At 44.7% G+C, this 16,265-nt stretch overlaps 2 protein-coding genes across 9 annotated transcripts; one reads left to right on the forward strand and one right to left on the reverse strand.

The window, feature by feature from the left end:
* Window positions 1–74: 74 nt before the first annotated feature.
* On the reverse strand, window positions 75–14,433 carry LOC101074054 (cyclin-dependent kinase-like 1). 8 transcript variants are annotated; one of them, XM_029843672.1, is made up of 12 exons: window positions 14,250–14,433; window positions 14,019–14,150; window positions 7,252–7,450; window positions 2,729–2,919; window positions 2,496–2,617; window positions 2,279–2,351; window positions 2,113–2,203; window positions 1,564–1,764; window positions 1,180–1,262; window positions 1,046–1,102; window positions 816–965; window positions 75–678 (listed from the first exon to the last, which is right to left on the reverse strand). In XM_029843672.1, the coding sequence occupies exons 2-12, from the start codon at window positions 14,130–14,132 to the stop codon at window positions 583–585; spliced, it is 1,377 nt and encodes a 458-aa protein (XP_029699532.1). In that variant the 5' UTR covers window positions 14,133–14,150; window positions 14,250–14,433; the 3' UTR covers window positions 75–582. The 8 variants fall into 8 exon arrangements, with proteins under 8 accessions (XP_029699532.1, XP_029699537.1, XP_003968652.2 ...); XM_029843677.1 differs by lacking the exons at window positions 7,252–7,450; window positions 14,019–14,150; window positions 14,250–14,433 and adding an exon at window positions 6,855–6,892 and having other exon boundaries at window positions 2,729–2,831; XM_003968603.3 differs by lacking the exons at window positions 7,252–7,450; window positions 14,019–14,150; window positions 14,250–14,433 and adding an exon at window positions 4,238–4,506 and having other exon boundaries at window positions 2,729–2,916.
* Window positions 5,877–10,962, forward strand: tgfb1a (transforming growth factor, beta 1a). Its single transcript, NM_001280047.1, has 6 exons — window positions 5,877–6,204; window positions 9,653–9,934; window positions 10,011–10,242; window positions 10,325–10,475; window positions 10,720–10,830; window positions 10,915–10,962. Exons 1-6 carry the CDS (start codon window positions 5,877–5,879, stop codon window positions 10,960–10,962), a joined length of 1,152 nt encoding a protein of 383 aa, NP_001266976.1.
* Window positions 14,434–16,265: the final 1,832 nt, after the last annotated feature.

The raw sequence follows: 16,265 nt of genomic DNA on the forward strand, positions 1-16,265 counted from the left end.
TTAGGGCATCTGTAATTTAATGGCTTCAGGCTCAGGGGATCAGTCAAGCTGCACGTAGGGCCGCTGTTACGCCGATGCCTGTTGGAGTGTCTGAGCGGTAGGAGGAGATCACTGTCGGGAGTGATGCTGCGGCCTTCAGACAAAACCCGATTCAATCTGAAACGGAGCCATCTGGAGGTGGAACATCTAGTCGTGCTAAATGTCATTTAGTCTTCATTTTGACCCCAAAATATATGAGAATTCTGCAGTTTTGTAACAGCTGAATCAAAAATTGAAGGTGCCAGAAAAGAAAATGCTGATGGCACACAGGTGACAACATGTGCAGTGTGTGAAGCATTACAGGTTAAATGTTGTATTCATGTTTTTGTTCGTAATCTTGCTTGTTTTTAGTACGTGTTTTGGTAAAGATGTTGCCTAAACTGGAATATTACAATCCCGAACTGTGTCGCGTAAAAGACAGAAAGGATGTTAAAATCATGTGTAATCTTAGAATTAATGGAGGAAAACTTGCTGTTTGCTCACGAATAAAACCCGCATACTTTCAGCTAGCGTAGCATGAGTCCGTGTTTCACTTCAGCCTTTCTAAATGTTGGGCAGGTGGTATTTATGCTTCACTTGTTTCTTCACATCTGGCGCAGGGGAGATGTTGCTGTTTGGTAACTGAGGCAAGTACTGAACCTAAAGACAGACGCAGAGTACTTAAATACACCTACCAGGTAGTAAAGCAGGCCCAAAAGCTTAAAGTAGATGTGTAGCCTGAGCACTGAACACACATGACTCTTGTTGTCCATGGCTATGGGGTGTTTCACACTCACCCCTGCCTGCCTGCGTCGGGAGCCTTTGTCGTGTCGTCTCCCTGGGCGCTCGCTCTCCCGCCCCCAGCTGGCTACTTCCTCCCCAAAGTAAGGGAGCTCCAGCAGCTCTTCGCAGGACAACCGGAGCGACGGGTCCATCACCAGGCATGACTGCTCACACAGAGATGATGTCAGACATTTACAACACGGTAGCGGTCTGTCCAAGACGTTTCTGTAGAGACAGAACCCACCTTCATCACTTGCAGGGCATGAGGAGGCACACCGTAAAAGCGTTTATCCAGTGGCTCCTAAGAGCAAAAATATAATGACAACATGAGACGCGCGCCTCCTCCCTGACAACACACGCATCTTTGATGAGAGGTACCATTGTGTCAGGTTCGGGAATATTAACCCCGCTGAAGAACACATTGGAACGGAAGATCTGCTGGTGATGGGGGATCAGGTCACCTGTGGTGGGGAAATAGGATGCTGAAACTCTTCTTGTAACATTGATCTACCTGAGAATTTAAGTCATTTCAATTTAATGGCGTAAAAGTAAGGTCATCCTTCCGGAGTGCCCCCTGCTGGTCGACTTTAGTACTGCCAATGAAACCTGCCTCCATATTAAGAAACCAAATATGGGTTCAAATTGATAGAAACTTTACATATAAGACTGAAAACTATTGTATTTTATAGTTTGGCTGTGTTAGACATCATGTTTTATATATGTGGGCTGTTTGTGTCACTTGATATGGACACCTGGGTCTACCTAGAGTTTTCCGGATGAGGTAAAGCTGATCAACATCAGACTTCCCAGGCCAGAGTGGATTTCCATTTAGGAGCTCTGCAAAAACACAGCCCAGAGCCCAAACGTCCACAGGAGGGCCGTACTGCGTATCCCCAACCAGCAGCTCGGGAGCTCGGTACCAGCGAGTCGCAACATAGTCGGTATAATCATCCTCAGGCCCTGCTGAGTATATGACAGAAAAAAAGAGCACAGATGTCATGCACGCACTCAGTAAGCAGTGAATAACACACGCGGTGCAGAGCAGAGGATTACAGGACGTGGTGAAGGACTACAAGACTACATGCTAATGTAAGGTAACTTAACCCTGAAACCTAAGGCAGCAATGGTAAACATAGACACACACGGACCCACAAGCTGAGCGCACGGTTCCACTACGCAAAGAATTCATCGAAGCATTGAAAGTCAGGGAGCATAGCGGCAGGGGATGATAACGGTTCCGTGTTGAATAAGTCATTAGTGGCGCATTAACACTAAACGCCAATAAACGTCCACGGTCTACCGGTGACCTACTCAGAATGCGAGCGAATCCAAAGTCACACAGCTTGATGATTCCAGTTTTGGTGAGGAGGATGTTCTCCGGTTTCACGTCGCGGTGAATACACTGCAACAGTCAGTCAGATCAGGATTTACAGCCAATCACAGGCTCAATTAAAGGCTTCGTTAAAGGGCTACTGACGTTGTGTTTGTGGCAGAAGTTAACGGCCTGCAGAGTCTGCCACACTATACTTTTCAGCTGGCCCTCAGGAACCCTGTAGAGACAAAAGGAAACAAACAAATCTCCATGACAACCGCATGTTTGTCAATAACCGAAGTGTCTGCAAAACTTTAAATGGTTGGAAATATGGAAATAAAGTACACAGCTTGACAGAGGCCCCAACGCCCGGTCCACGTACCCTCTTGGGTGTCTGTCCAGCTCATTGAGGACCGTCTGCTCACAGAACTCAAACACTAAATGGAGGCGTCTTTTCCTCCTGAAGACCTCCAGCAGATTGACCAGATTCACATGTTTCAGCTGCTACAGGCCCGGCAAGAGGACAAGACCATCATTAAATCATAATTTTTTAAATTTATCTGCCACTCCTCTTACACGCGGTGAACCCAACACTTTAGATCAGTCTCTTCTTACCTTCAGCATGCGTATTTCTCGTAATGCAATCTTCTTGATGACGGGGTCGTCTTCAGATTCCACAAACTTCTTGATTGCGACGATCTGGCCTGTGTCTTTGTGTCTGCATTTGAACACCACACCATAGGATCCCTCACCGATTTTGGACAACTTTTCATATTTCTCCATCTGGTGGTCAGCACTGACACCTGCTACAGAGGGCAGAACTCGTCACAAACTAAACACCTCATTAAAAGTCTGTCATAGTTGAAAATAATATTTAATATTTGTCGATTTTAACTACAAACGCCGTCTTACCTTACACAGCCAAATTCAATAAAAAAGGTGATACCTCAAATTTATCAAGAGAATTCTGCACAGTCGAATCGTTAATCTCGTAAATCCTGTAAGTTTTATGACTTCAGAGCGTGTTGTTGCCTTTTCTCTGTCTGTGCGTCCTTGGTAACCATTTTCTGCGTATTATCTTGTTTAACGCTGTTTGTTAAATGTCTGGACTCTGAAGAACATTCGACACCGAAACATCCACATTGCTCTACACACGAAGAACATGTAACCCTGCAGGACGTCTTACTCACCCCTTTGCAACTGCGGAGAAATAAGAAAGAGTTGACTCCGCAGAAAAAGCATGCGAGAGCGCGATTCACGAACCCGCCTACGTTACGCTATTTAATTGTCGCTGTAACCAAGGACACCGTTAACAACGCCAACCTGCTGCTGACACATAGTTTACTTTATTTTATTTGATGTTGATTTAATTTTGGTTCAAATAGATACTTCAAATATGTATGATCATTTAGCCTTTATTTATACAAGCCGAGTGAAAGTAAACTCGGGTTTAATTCAATTTTGAGGCGCCCAAATCAAAGCAGACATTTATCGATGTATGCAAACATTATGATGTTTTTTTAAATTATTGTTTTAAAAAATGAGACTTAGAGAATTCTGAAACTACCATACGTGACCAGAAGAGGTCAGTGTCTTTCCACCAAAGCTCATCCGGACACCATTCACAACCTCACACTCGTTCTGTCTTCATATTTGATTCTATTCTGAGAATCATGCACCACTTTAAAACAAGCTACATCATCATTATTTATGTACTTATTAAAATATATTTTAAATATTTGACAGGCTATCCGCAAATTAAAGTTAATAATAGCCTCGGGGAACTTGCTGGGAAAACCCTAAACATTCAAGAAAATGACGACTCCACGGAGACAATTCGGGATTGTTACTTCCACGTTGATTCATCGCTCAGACAGACAAAACCCTTCAAATCATCAGCTGTTTATTTTAGTTGAGGCCTCCCTTTGAAAATACACAGTCCACCCCCAGAAATGCACAGACCTAAAAGAGTGTAGATACACACACACACACACACACACACACACACACACACACACACACACACACACACACACACACACACCGCTCTGTGGCCTCCCCATCTCTTCATCTTTACTGCTCTCATTTTACACAGGGAAGTCCCGAGTGGCTTTGCTCTTTGACCTGGCAGAAGTTCGCTTTCACAGCCACCACGAGTCCTGGGCAGACACTGGTGCGATTCAGGGCCTGTTGACATGTCAGTCATCGCGCCCTCAGTGGCAGACAGGCGAGGCTCACGATAATGCCTCTAAAGTCAGCATGTTGAGCTCCTGGCTTCCTGAATTAGACGCAGTGCAGGCAGCAGAGGTCTGCTGAACAGCAGATGTTTTACACTGTGGCTGTTTCACTCATTTCCTGGGCGGAGAGCTGCTCGCTCTATTAGAGGAGTAACAGGAACCAGAAAAAAAAGAGAGAGAGAAAGGGGCCGAGCGAGCGAGTGTGAGAGAAAAGTTAGCTGAGTTCAGAGTGCCCGCCAATGACTTTGGTATCAGCAAGCTCTAACAAGGACTGGCAGAGAGAGAGAAAGAGAGGAGAGAGAGAAGACAGAGAGGCAGAAGCTTCACAAGAGGTTGAGAGAAGACGCTGTGTCAACAGAGCGAAGGACAGAGGTGTGAAGAAGCCGCAGAGGGCGTAAACAGGATGATACCCATGGGTGGATGGATAGAGGGGAGAAAAGACACAGACAAAACTGCATGAGCTGAGGGGGGCTGTTCCTCTGCTACCACCCTTACAGCTGCTGCCTACGGATGGTTTAAAGGACGCGTGTCCAACTTGGACGTCTGTTGCAGGAGGACGCTGTTTGGGACGCAGAAAGTTTTCGTGCATTTCTGTGTTGTGACAATGAAGACGCGGTACCACTGAGAACCGTCCTGCTGAGAGAACGTTGAGCTGCTGCTGCTGCTGCACACAGATCACATGGGTTGGTGCTAAAAAAGAGGTAGTAGGAAGAGAGAGCATGTCAGATGTTTCCTTCTTGTGACATTTCTTTATCACTTGATTCAACAGAAAGAGGTTGTAAATAGTTCAGTTATTCTGTCTATAATTGAACTGCTGATCTCCGTGGCGACATGAAACAAGGGCCAGTTCATACCGCATACTTGACCTCTGACCCTGCAAATTTTGACCTCGTAATATGAGGAGTGAAGGGGACCGTTTAAAGCAGATTAGGTTTAAATCGTGAGTAGACTGGGCCTTACTGACACCACACTTCAGTGTCATGCTTCTCCAGTTTTCAGGGAACACGTGAAGAAACACTAGTCAGCCGTAGAGCGCAGGGCAGACACGTGGAGGTGTAGTCTCTTCAGTCGGAGTCACGCTGGACTCGTTTTTCACCCCTAGATGCTGTAAGTGTTTTCTGAAGCTTGGGGGCGTCGTCTGTGTTCACAGTTTTGCGTTAGCGGTTGACAGCTCTGCCGTCTGAGACGTCAGTGCGTTACCTGTGCGGCTGAGTCAGAGGCTGTCACGTCCCGACCTTGTCTGTCTGTCTGTCTGTCCACCGGGGTCTGTTTCAGCTGCTTCTATGTAAGGATCTACTGTTGAATCTTTTTTCTAACCCTGACTGCAGTGGCTTCGGTTTTGGGAACCTCCAGGACTTTCCAGGTCCCTCCAGGACTTTCCAATTGTTGTTTTATCTGTAAACTAACAGATCACACCTAGCATAGAGGTGATTGGTCCCTAACAGTTGTCAGTAGTGAAAGGAAAAGACAAGAGGCTTTGCTGAGAGTTAAAGTCCATTACTGGTGCAGACAATCAGGTTGTCAACATGAGGCTGACTCTCTTGACACTCGTGATTTTTTACATGGTGGGAAATATAAGTGGAATGTCGACATGTAAGACGCTGGACCTGGAGATGGTGAAGAAAAAGCGCATCGAGGCCATCAGGAGTCAGATCCTCAGCAAGCTGCGCTTGCCGAAGGAGCCTGAGCCGGATCAGAGTCAAGATGAGGAGAACATCCCCACGCCTCTGCTGTCCCTCTACGACAGCGTCAAGGAGATGCTGAAGGAGCAGCGGACCGAGGACCAGACGCGGATCTCCGTAGAACAGGAGGAAATGGAGTACTTCGCCAAGGTGCCGCACAAGTTCAACATGAGTGAGTACAGATAATTAAGCCTTCACCTGTGGTGTGTAGCTGCGGAGTCAAACTCTCTAAGATTATTGTGATTAAAGTTGCTTAACAAAAGTGGGAATCAATAAAGTGTTTAAGCTTCTATGTTTCTGGGAGGCAGTTTGAAACACACTTGTTCTTACCCTTTAAACGAAAGCCCAAGAATACCAAATCTGCTTTAAAAAGAGGTCAAAGGATTCCACAAATGCCTGTTTCAGATTTATCTTCTTTCACAGTTACAACATAAATAAGCAAGCGTGATAAAGTTAGTGGCTGAAGACCAAATTAGTCAGCTCGGTCTGAGATCTAAAGCTGTCCATAAATTCCCTTAATATGTGGACCTCGTCTGATCTCCATCCAATGTCTTCAGGCACCCTGAAGGGTTCAGAGATCACAGGAGTTACAAGTTAGCCGAGTTGCATCTGGACCAATGCTGTGTGGTGCGTTTCGTGGTATCCACGGCATTTTTACTGCTTTATTAGTGCTGTTTGCTCGACTACCCTGCATGCACTGTTTGTACGGCCAAGATTTCAGTAATGCTGCAGCCAGTCCAAAACTGTCATGATGGGCAAATTTGTGTTGGATGGGTTCTAGTTTCTGGGCTCTATTGTTTTGTGGGCGCCTGTAATCCTCACCTTATCAGGCAAGCATCCACACGGCCCCTCTTTTATTCACCACATCAAAGGAAGCCTAGAGTGCATGGACCACAGCTCAGGAGCGCACATGCCAAACACAGAACAAAGAAAAGTGATGTGTTTCCTGCTTGGATCATATTTTAAAAGATCGAGGGAAAGGGGGGAATGTAAACATTTAAAGTGAGGTGGCATGAAATGCACTCCTTCACTCTCAGTGTCTCTCACACTGTCTTTCATTTTCTCAATCCCCCCCCCACCCCCGGGCCCTCGAGGTTTGGGGGGTTTCCTGTAACATGAGTGTCGGATTCTCCCTCGCTTCTATAGTCACTTGTTCTATCATATCTATTCCTTTTCTCTTCAGACAATTTTGTTCCCTTTTCCTCGCTTTGGCACTCACCTGGCTCGCCCCCTTCTCTCGTTCCTGCTCTCAGGCCCCTCTCTCGGCTGGGTTTCCTGCCCGCATTATCTGCGTGTTTGCAGCATGTTTGTGACGGGGCAGCTTTGCAGGAAGGAAGGCAGGCTGATGACCACTGAGATCTCCAGTGACTCAGGTCCGGAGCAAACAGTGCCCATGGGGAGCATGTGTTTCCTCGTCTCTGTGGAATGCCAGAGAACACCAGTTCAGCATCTTAACCCTGCCTCAGAAACTCATGCAACGCACTCTGGGAAAGGGTCAACTCTCTGACTGCACGTATGTGAACCCAATGGCGGGTTTGCAGCAATAACAGACAAAAGAAATGGGAAAACAAGCCTTTTGTACAGAGTGTAATTTAAGGTACTTTAAGTGTAATTAAGCTAAAATCTAAACATGAACGCTCATCCCAGCTTCAATTTAGGGTTGTTTTAAATATGACTCACACTTTCCTTATATCCCCACAGCGGCTCACAGGGGTGCTTACATTTTGTGGAGAGCATTTCAGATAATTTAGCCTCCCCTGTGATAATTGCGCGGTAGATTAAGTTAAGTTCCTTCAGCCGTTTTGCTGCGACACGTGTCCCTGGAAGCCCAATTAAAATCGCTGCACATACTGTTCTGGTTTTGGAAACCAGCCACTTTGTTTTTGCTGGAAGTCAAAATTAGCAGTCTGGAATAATTATCATATTTAATTGTAAAAAATAAAGCGTGCAAACAAAAGTGTGCCTAGGGAAGGCGGGGCTTCTTTTATAAAAGGAGGCAGGTATTTTGGTTGTTGCTGGAATCTGGTTCCTCCTATATGGATAATTACAGAGCTGTCTCCCTGGCTTTCACAACAGCTGTTGCTGCTTACTGTACCTGCAGATAGGCCTTGATTCAACACTCAAATCCCCCCCACACCCATTTCAGTTGGGCTGGCAAAGGGGAAGGAGGCTAGCTTTACCCTGAGGAGCTATGCCTTTTTCTCAGCCGAGGGTGGAAAATCTTACTTTGCACCTTAAAGTGTTTGAATTTGTGAATAATTCACTGACAGACCTCCAGAGGTGGTGCAGGCAGTGTTCAGTGGAAAGTAGAAGTGAGAATTAAGCTATACAGTAATTACGGTACTGCTGCCAATACACTTCTTACGGGAAATGACGGGATTTCCTGTTACAAAAACATTTCTCTTGGCCATAGCAGCTTTATCTAACCAGCTAGAAGATGTTTTTCTGGTTTTTTTTTAATGCCTGGCGATTCTTGAAATATCACTGCTGGTTTCTCCGTCTCCAACTGCTGTTCACTGCTGTGAAATTCTGGGTTTTCATTGAAGAAGCTACAACCAAAGATCAGACTCTGCTCTGGGTGGGACCATTTAAATGTCAGGTCGTTTTCTGAAACACTTCCAAGCAGCCCCCTTCACTTGGAGCTCCACAGACATTGGTGAAACTGTTGTTGCACGAACAGGGTGAAATGATAAACAGGAATCAGTTCAGGATCCTGGTACAGCCCGGATCGGGCAGGGCCTCCAAGGATGTGAGCCAGGATTGCAGCTCACTCTGTCGAGTTTAAATCAGAGAATTCTGGTGCTGGCAGCCTGTTGCCTGTCTGCAACAGACTTACAGTCCATCGATGCACATCTCCAATTTCGCTGCATTCAGCCAGTCACATGTGCTCTTGAACCCCTCACCATTTAAATTCACCACTTAAATTCCCTTTGCACCTATTTCTATAAGTCTTCCTATACAATGTTGCACTATTGATGAAATACCTTCTGCTCTTATCGCTGCAGCTGAATTCTTTGTAACATGAAACCTCTCAGTTTATAGTGTTACAGCCTTCAGTAGCTTGGCTCTGTTTTTTATCATGCTCTGGGAAATGTTTCTGCTGTCATGATACAAGAAGAGTGTGGAAAGAAGTTGCAAACATGGGCAGTGATACTGTACGAAAGCAAAGCGCTCTCTATGGTTCAATTTACAGCAGCTGGATTAGATTAATGTTTGGCTGGAGGAGAGAATATTGAGCAACGCTGTGAAATTGACTATTCCAGTGTATAATAAATGCAGAGGAATGTGAAAATCAACAATGAACTGATGTAATGAAATGCCGAAAATACTAGTCAACTTCCTTTTATTCATATTTGAAGAGCCAGAGCCAGCAAACATGCAAACGCGATTATTCTCTGGACTGATTTACTGCTCATTTGATATCAGTTTGTTAGCTTTGGCTTATGCTAGTTTTAAAGCACGTTCTCTCTCCTTGTGGGATATCTTTACTATCCTGCATTATATACTGCCACAAATGTACATCATATGTAATACCACGGCAATGACATTCATGTTATAAATCTTGAACCAAACCTCACCAGACATCCATCAAAACCCGTTTCTTTATCTTTCTTTTTCAGGTATAAACAGTACAGCAATCATGGGGAACAAAAATGTCGCAGTTCCCTTCAACATATCTGAGATACGACAAAGTGTCGGGAAATACCACCAGCTAACCAGCGCAGAGTTGCGGATTCACATCAAGAAACCTATGATACTCGAAGACCAACGGGTGGAACTCTACTACGGTCTGGACCCCTCAGCTCGATACCTCACTACTCGCTTAATCAATAACAAGATGAAAGACAAATGGATTTCCTTTGATGTGACAGAACCTCTACGGAAATGGCTTGAAACAAGCGGTAAAACACCCAAAAACTTTCTACAGTAGGAAACTAGCAGAATTGCAAATGTCTTACGTTGTAAAAGTCTTTGCAGATGACGAGCAAGGCTTCCAACTTCGGCTGTTCTGTGAATGCAGCAAGACCACCGAGGATAGCTTCAGCTTCTACATCGACGGGTTCTCGAGTGAACGGGGGGACACGGGCGTCGTGCAACAGCTGACGCAGCAGCCACCCTATATTCTGACCATGTCCATTCCAAATAACATCAGCAACCCCTTCAACGCACGCAAAAAACGCTCCACAGATACAAAGGACACCTGTACAGCGTAAGCAGCCTCACACATTTAGTCAGAAAGTGAAGATGGGTCACAGCTTTAAAAGGCCTTTTTCCTTCTTTCTTTGAAATAGTCAGACAGACACCTGCTGTGTGAGGAGCCTATACATTGACTTTAGGAAAGATCTGGGCTGGAAGTGGATTAACAAGCCAGACGGCTACCATGCCAATTACTGCATGGGCTCCTGCACCTACATCTGGAATGCTGAAAACAAATATTCTCAGGTACCACACACGTCTGATTGCTATTGATTAATTCGAGTGTAAATCTTGGTTTTGGATGATTTTCCAAATGACTGACCATTGCCTTTAAAAGAAAATCACTGGTTACGTATGAATTTCAGTTACAGTTGCGCAAAAAAAAATCAATTTCTGGGCGTACTCAGAGGAAACAGATTTTAACAAAAGATGCTGAAACACCAAATAATTTTCGGTCATGCAATGCAATTAATTTCCTCTTTTTAAACAGATCTTGGCCCTTTATAAACATCACAACCCGGGAGCTTCTGCTCAGCCTTGCTGTGTTCCTCAGACATTGGAGCCACTGCCCATCCTGTACTACGTGGGCAGGCAGCATAAGGTACCTCAACCACGACCAACATGTTTACAGAGCATCTAAGATGAAGCAACACTTCCAGATGACACTGATTGTTCTCATTTCCAGGTGGAGCAGCTGTCTAATATGATCGTGAAGTCTTGCAAGTGTAGCTAAAGGACCTAATGGAAGGACATTTTGCTTGAGAAAAAAAGGGCACAGCATCTGATAGGAAGAAAAGAACATGGACAAAGGGAACATCTTTTTCTCCTCTGAGCTCTGCTCTTGTCGGGTCGCATATGCACAAAGCCTGCGTATCGCACACAACACCATCGGACTGTTTGTATAGATCAGAAATCTTGTCTTTTTTTTGTCTGTATATACAATTTTTTTCAGCAGTCAACATGTCTGTAATTTATTTTTGAGAGCCGCAGATATGTTAAGAAGAAGAAAACCTGTTTTGTGATGTGTCCCTTTGACAATAATGTGGATGTATGTAAATTTAATGTGGGTAAATGAGACAGGACTTCATGGCCTCGATGAAAGGACGTTTTCAGGAGCGTCATCTTGTTTCCGTCAGAGTGACACAGTTAAAGGTGTGAAGTCACGCATGTTAACAATAGTGGTTCAAGGGGATTTTCCCTCAAAGATAACGTCCCCGTGTTTTTGGAGGAGAGGGACAGTCCAGCAAGTGGAAACTCCCTGAGAGACCGGAGCTGCCATTGGGCAGAAAAAACATTTCCCTGGGACCGTCCGTCAGCTTTGACTCGCTCGCTTTGTGTATTAGCTCAAACACATACAGCACAGCACCATGTTTGTGTTCGTAATTAAATGTGAGCTTCTCCTCGTGACTCACACGATGTCAAAGCCATGAATAATGTCAATGGTGGTGCTGACAGCATTGGCACCATGTTTCCTCTCTCGGGGGTGGATGTGGTTATTGATTATAGGAAAGCGATCTGCTATTTATACGCCCATATTCATTCTCACCATTATAATTAAGGGTTTACATTACAGGAAACTTCATTTTTTCCCCTCACAATTCAGTAAATATTTCAGCTTCTGTTTACTCTAAGAATCAAACCAGCTTTGCTCACGTTTACTGATCTCATACTGTTTGAATTTGTAGATATTTTTGAAAAGAAATAAACATTGCTGTTGAACTATCACGTCAAAGTGAATGCAGGCTCTGTTTCCACTTGTCAGCCTTCTTATATGCATTTATAGGTGTGTGTGCTTGTGTTTTGCCTGTCAGTGCTTGTGTGCCTGTGTGTGTGTGTGTGTGTGTGTTTGCACTTTAAAAACAAAGCCAGCTCAACACACGCATGCAGAAGCAGCAACTGACCTATTTGGTGTAGGAGATAACAGAACATTCCTGGGCCCAAAATAACTTTACCGTATGTGCGAAATGTCGCTGTTGGTGGGTGAAGTGGGCTATGAAGATAAAACTGGGGAGGGGGAGTTTTCCAGCTGTCAAGCATAGACAGCGCTCGACTCAAAACATGACCCTGGAGCTCCATGTTCATGCTGAAACATCAGGACTTCTGTCTGCTACCAAGCAGATGCACCAATAATCCATCTGGGAAAGGGTTCCGGCACTGGAAAAGTATGGTATATGTCAGTTGTGTAGGTTTATTTTTGACTGGAAACTTATTAGCTACAAGACCATATTCGGGATGCAACTAGTTTTTCCAAGTCCCCCCCGAGCCCCACCCTCCTCAGTACTCTGGGGATTACTGGCAACCCAAGAGGCTGTATAGGGAGTGAGGAGAACAGGTCCGGGCCCGTCAGTAAGTCCTAGACTTAAGGGCAGTGACTATATGGAAAACTGAATGCAACACACGACACACATGCACACTAAAGCACCTCCATGTCTCATGCCTTACATAAGATCACACAGACTATGGGGATGGGGGATTGCTTACATCTCAGCTGTGATTTGTGCTATCTAATTGCAAAACTGGTCATGTTACCGGGGTGCCTGTGGAAAGCAGAGGAATTCTTTTGCTGTGCGCCGGCGCTGCCTGTTTGGAAAGTTCTCTGAAGGCAGATAAATAATGATCAACATGACTGAACACAGTTTTATCTCACCTCTCTGGGTGTTTCTGATTTGCTGCCATGTTTTTGTTTTTAATAGTGTCAAACCGTAACGTATTAATTACTGGCAGAGCAAAAGTCATTGGAATGTTCTCCCCCTCTATAAAAACAGGATCATTACCAACTTCAGACATGCAAGACACAGCCTCTCTTGGGGAAACAACATAAATGTAATCAGATTCTAATCTGAAGAAAATACACCTTCCAAGAGACAATGGTGCACACTCATCCACCGAGTCGAGGATGAGTGTTTTGCAAGTGTGAGCACTAATGCCTGCAGCATTTCCAACTCAGGCAGGTGTTCTTTTATCTAAATGATATCCACGTGCCACAAACACAACCGCATGAGTCATTATCAGGTTCAACTGTGACATCATTTACGATTTAATTGAATCCATGTATCTTTGGCTTTTGCTATTTGAAGCTGTTGAAGGCACCTCTCTGGTACAATAGCTTGGTAAATGTTCGCTGATGCCCCACCTCAACGGGCCTGAAGTGTTATTTTGGGCTTCCTCTTATTGCCACATAGATAACTTTGGTAATTGCACGTCCGCTGATGTTTAGTTCCAACTGTTCATTAAAAGCGGAGCGGCGCAGTGGCCTGGTGTAATTCCTGTGGACTCAGAGAGGGCCGACTATGACCTTAATAACACATTCCGGTGTCCTGTTGCTGCTCAGCTCGGCTTCACAATCACACAGCTGCTCAGAACCATTGTTGCCGCAGGTGCACATGCATGCAGACACACACACATCAATAAACACGGCTTCCTACCTAAAGTTAGGCTTGTGGCTGCTTTAAACTGCATGGCCATTTATTAAAGTATTATTTCTTACTCCATGCTATTTATTGCATCAATTCACACATTTGAACAGCTTTTATTTGCAGGACCTATAAGTATTAGTATTTCCTATCAGTTATAAAACATAATGTTGCAATGTGAGAAAGAAATCTGATAGTTTTTTTGTGTTTATGAGACACATAATGAATGTTCAGTGAACGCTTCCTTTAAATTTGACGAAATTCATTAAAAATGCCGTCTCTGAAGTCCTGGTGAAGGAGCATTGCCAGATTTTACAGCAGACAGGTGTTCCCTGCCACCTGTTTAACCTACACAATCATCCCTCTTACTTCACACCTGCAGATGTTTATCGCAGCCTGAGTCAGCTGCCCGTACCGCTCGCTCCATCTCTTCCTTTCCTTTTTTCTGTCGGCTATTTGCTGACCCTTGCCAGCGTTTTGAAGACTTCATGGCTGTTTTAGGTTTTCACTAAAGAAAGGGAGAGATAAGGGGGGTGGGTGGGTGGATGGATGGGGGAACAGATGTAGGTAAGTGAATAAAATACAAAATACAAGACCACACACGTACCTGGCAGCCATTAAGTTTGGGGAAAACAACTTATCCACACATGAGAGTATTTTATTTTCAGCAGATGTTGGTTGTGCTCCTTTTGTCATACAGTTCACCAGTAGGAAATTTCAGACACAAGTGAACAAAGAGAGGAGAGTGCCCTCTTCAAAGTGAAAACCACATGAGAAAAGAATGAGAAACCTTGTGAGTGTGGTTTGAAAGCATGCTGCGCCCTGAGTTATTTGCTGGACCCCGGGAAGTAAGAAACGTTTTCTTGAAAAGGAAAGGTACCAATTACATCTCTGGACAAGCTCCCCATAGCTCCACCCCTCCCTTTCCTTCCTACTTACAGTCTTTCTGTCTTGGCGTCCCTGAACACACAGGGACAAATCTGCCCCCATAAACATCCATCTCCCTGGGTAATAAACAAAGAAGAGAATCTGACTCGAGTCCCAAAAGCCAACATAGCTCATGTAGATGCTGCACTCGAAGGACAATGTGCTTTAAAAAATCTTTATTCTCTTAAACCCAACTGAGAAAATTACTGTGGTGCGTAATAGGAAAGGGAAAAACTAGCGTGAAGGAACTATATTTTCCCAAATAGACAGAAAGCTAGCTTTGTTTACCTAGCCTAATCCAATGTGCTGCTATTTCAAGAAGCGTTGATCGATAATTTCTTCTTGCAGGCTTCCCTGTGTAGAGCATCGCAGGACAGGACACCCACTGATGGATCAGGACACCTCTGTGTCCTGTTTTTTTCACTTTGCACGGTCAAGATACACATTCCGTGCATCCAACATTTTCTGCATGCCTTCAGTGCCCATGCTTGGACAGTTACAAGCTTTGAACAAGCTACAGTGATGGTTTTTAATATGGATGTTAGTTCAGAACTGGTTTTGTTTAGTTTGGCTTCTATATATCCTGCTTTTAAAGTAATGAATTTGGCAGTGAGCTTTACAGGGAGGACAGAATTATTATGAACAACACTACAGAAAGACGGGCTGGGTCTTAAACTGACCAGAAAACCAGCCTCAGTGAATTCACTGAATTAAGTGGGCCTAAACATGAGGTCACTCACACCACGGAAACCTTCATCCACTCACGCAATCAGACACACAGATGGACACATATTTCTATTTATAAATACGGCCATAGCTGCTAATTAGGAGAGGAGTGACGGATGTCAGAATTTACACAACCTCTTTAAACTTACACTGAAAGGACAGACAGGAGGAAAATATTACACACACACACACACACACACACACACACACACACACACACACACACACACACACACACACATAAAGAGTAACCTGAATCTTCTTATTGGATAAATCAGAGGTCAGGCGTTGCTGTCCAGTGGTAGACTGGTTTAGGGTCTGTTTTAGATTAGCCCTGATCTATGGCCCCCTGTGTTCATAGGACGCTCAGCCCTGTCGATGGGTGGATAAGGGTTATGACAGCTGAGGTAACCTCCATTGCCTCCAGTATAAGTGACATTAGGTCAGCGTGCCCCCACCCCTCCTTCCTCTCCCCACTGGTGCTGAATTCCCCAGTGACCAACACATTCCTTTATACCATGCCCTCTGTTTATGACACACCATCCTTTGAAGCAGCATGACTGTGTGTGTACGTGCATGTGCATGAGTGCACAAATGTGTGTATGTGTTTGTGTGCGCGTTTACTCGCCCTGAGCAGCCAAGCTGTGGTGAATACATAAATGTTTCAGTATGGCACTATCAAAGTTGCAGCACATTGTCAGTTAAACAGATTGATCACACCTGAGCAGGGATGATTAGAACATATGTCTGTTTATCAGCTGCTTCCCCCCCCCCCCTCCCGAAGGCTGTTTGTGGGCCATATAAAGAGAGGGAGTGTGTCTGAGCAACAAGAGGAGAAAGCTATGAGTCACCAGCAGGCTCAGATGCCCCTCTATTAAACAAGAGCCACTGAAAGCAGCAGGCTGGGCGCTGAGGTGAAGAAAAACAAATGACTTGTCCTTTTAATGAAACTGGGCCATAAAGACGAGGG

This window comes from Takifugu rubripes, chromosome 11 (assembly GCF_901000725.2).
Source record: "Takifugu rubripes chromosome 11, fTakRub1.2, whole genome shotgun sequence".
NCBI classification, from domain to species: Eukaryota; Metazoa; Chordata; class Actinopteri; order Tetraodontiformes; family Tetraodontidae; genus Takifugu; species Takifugu rubripes.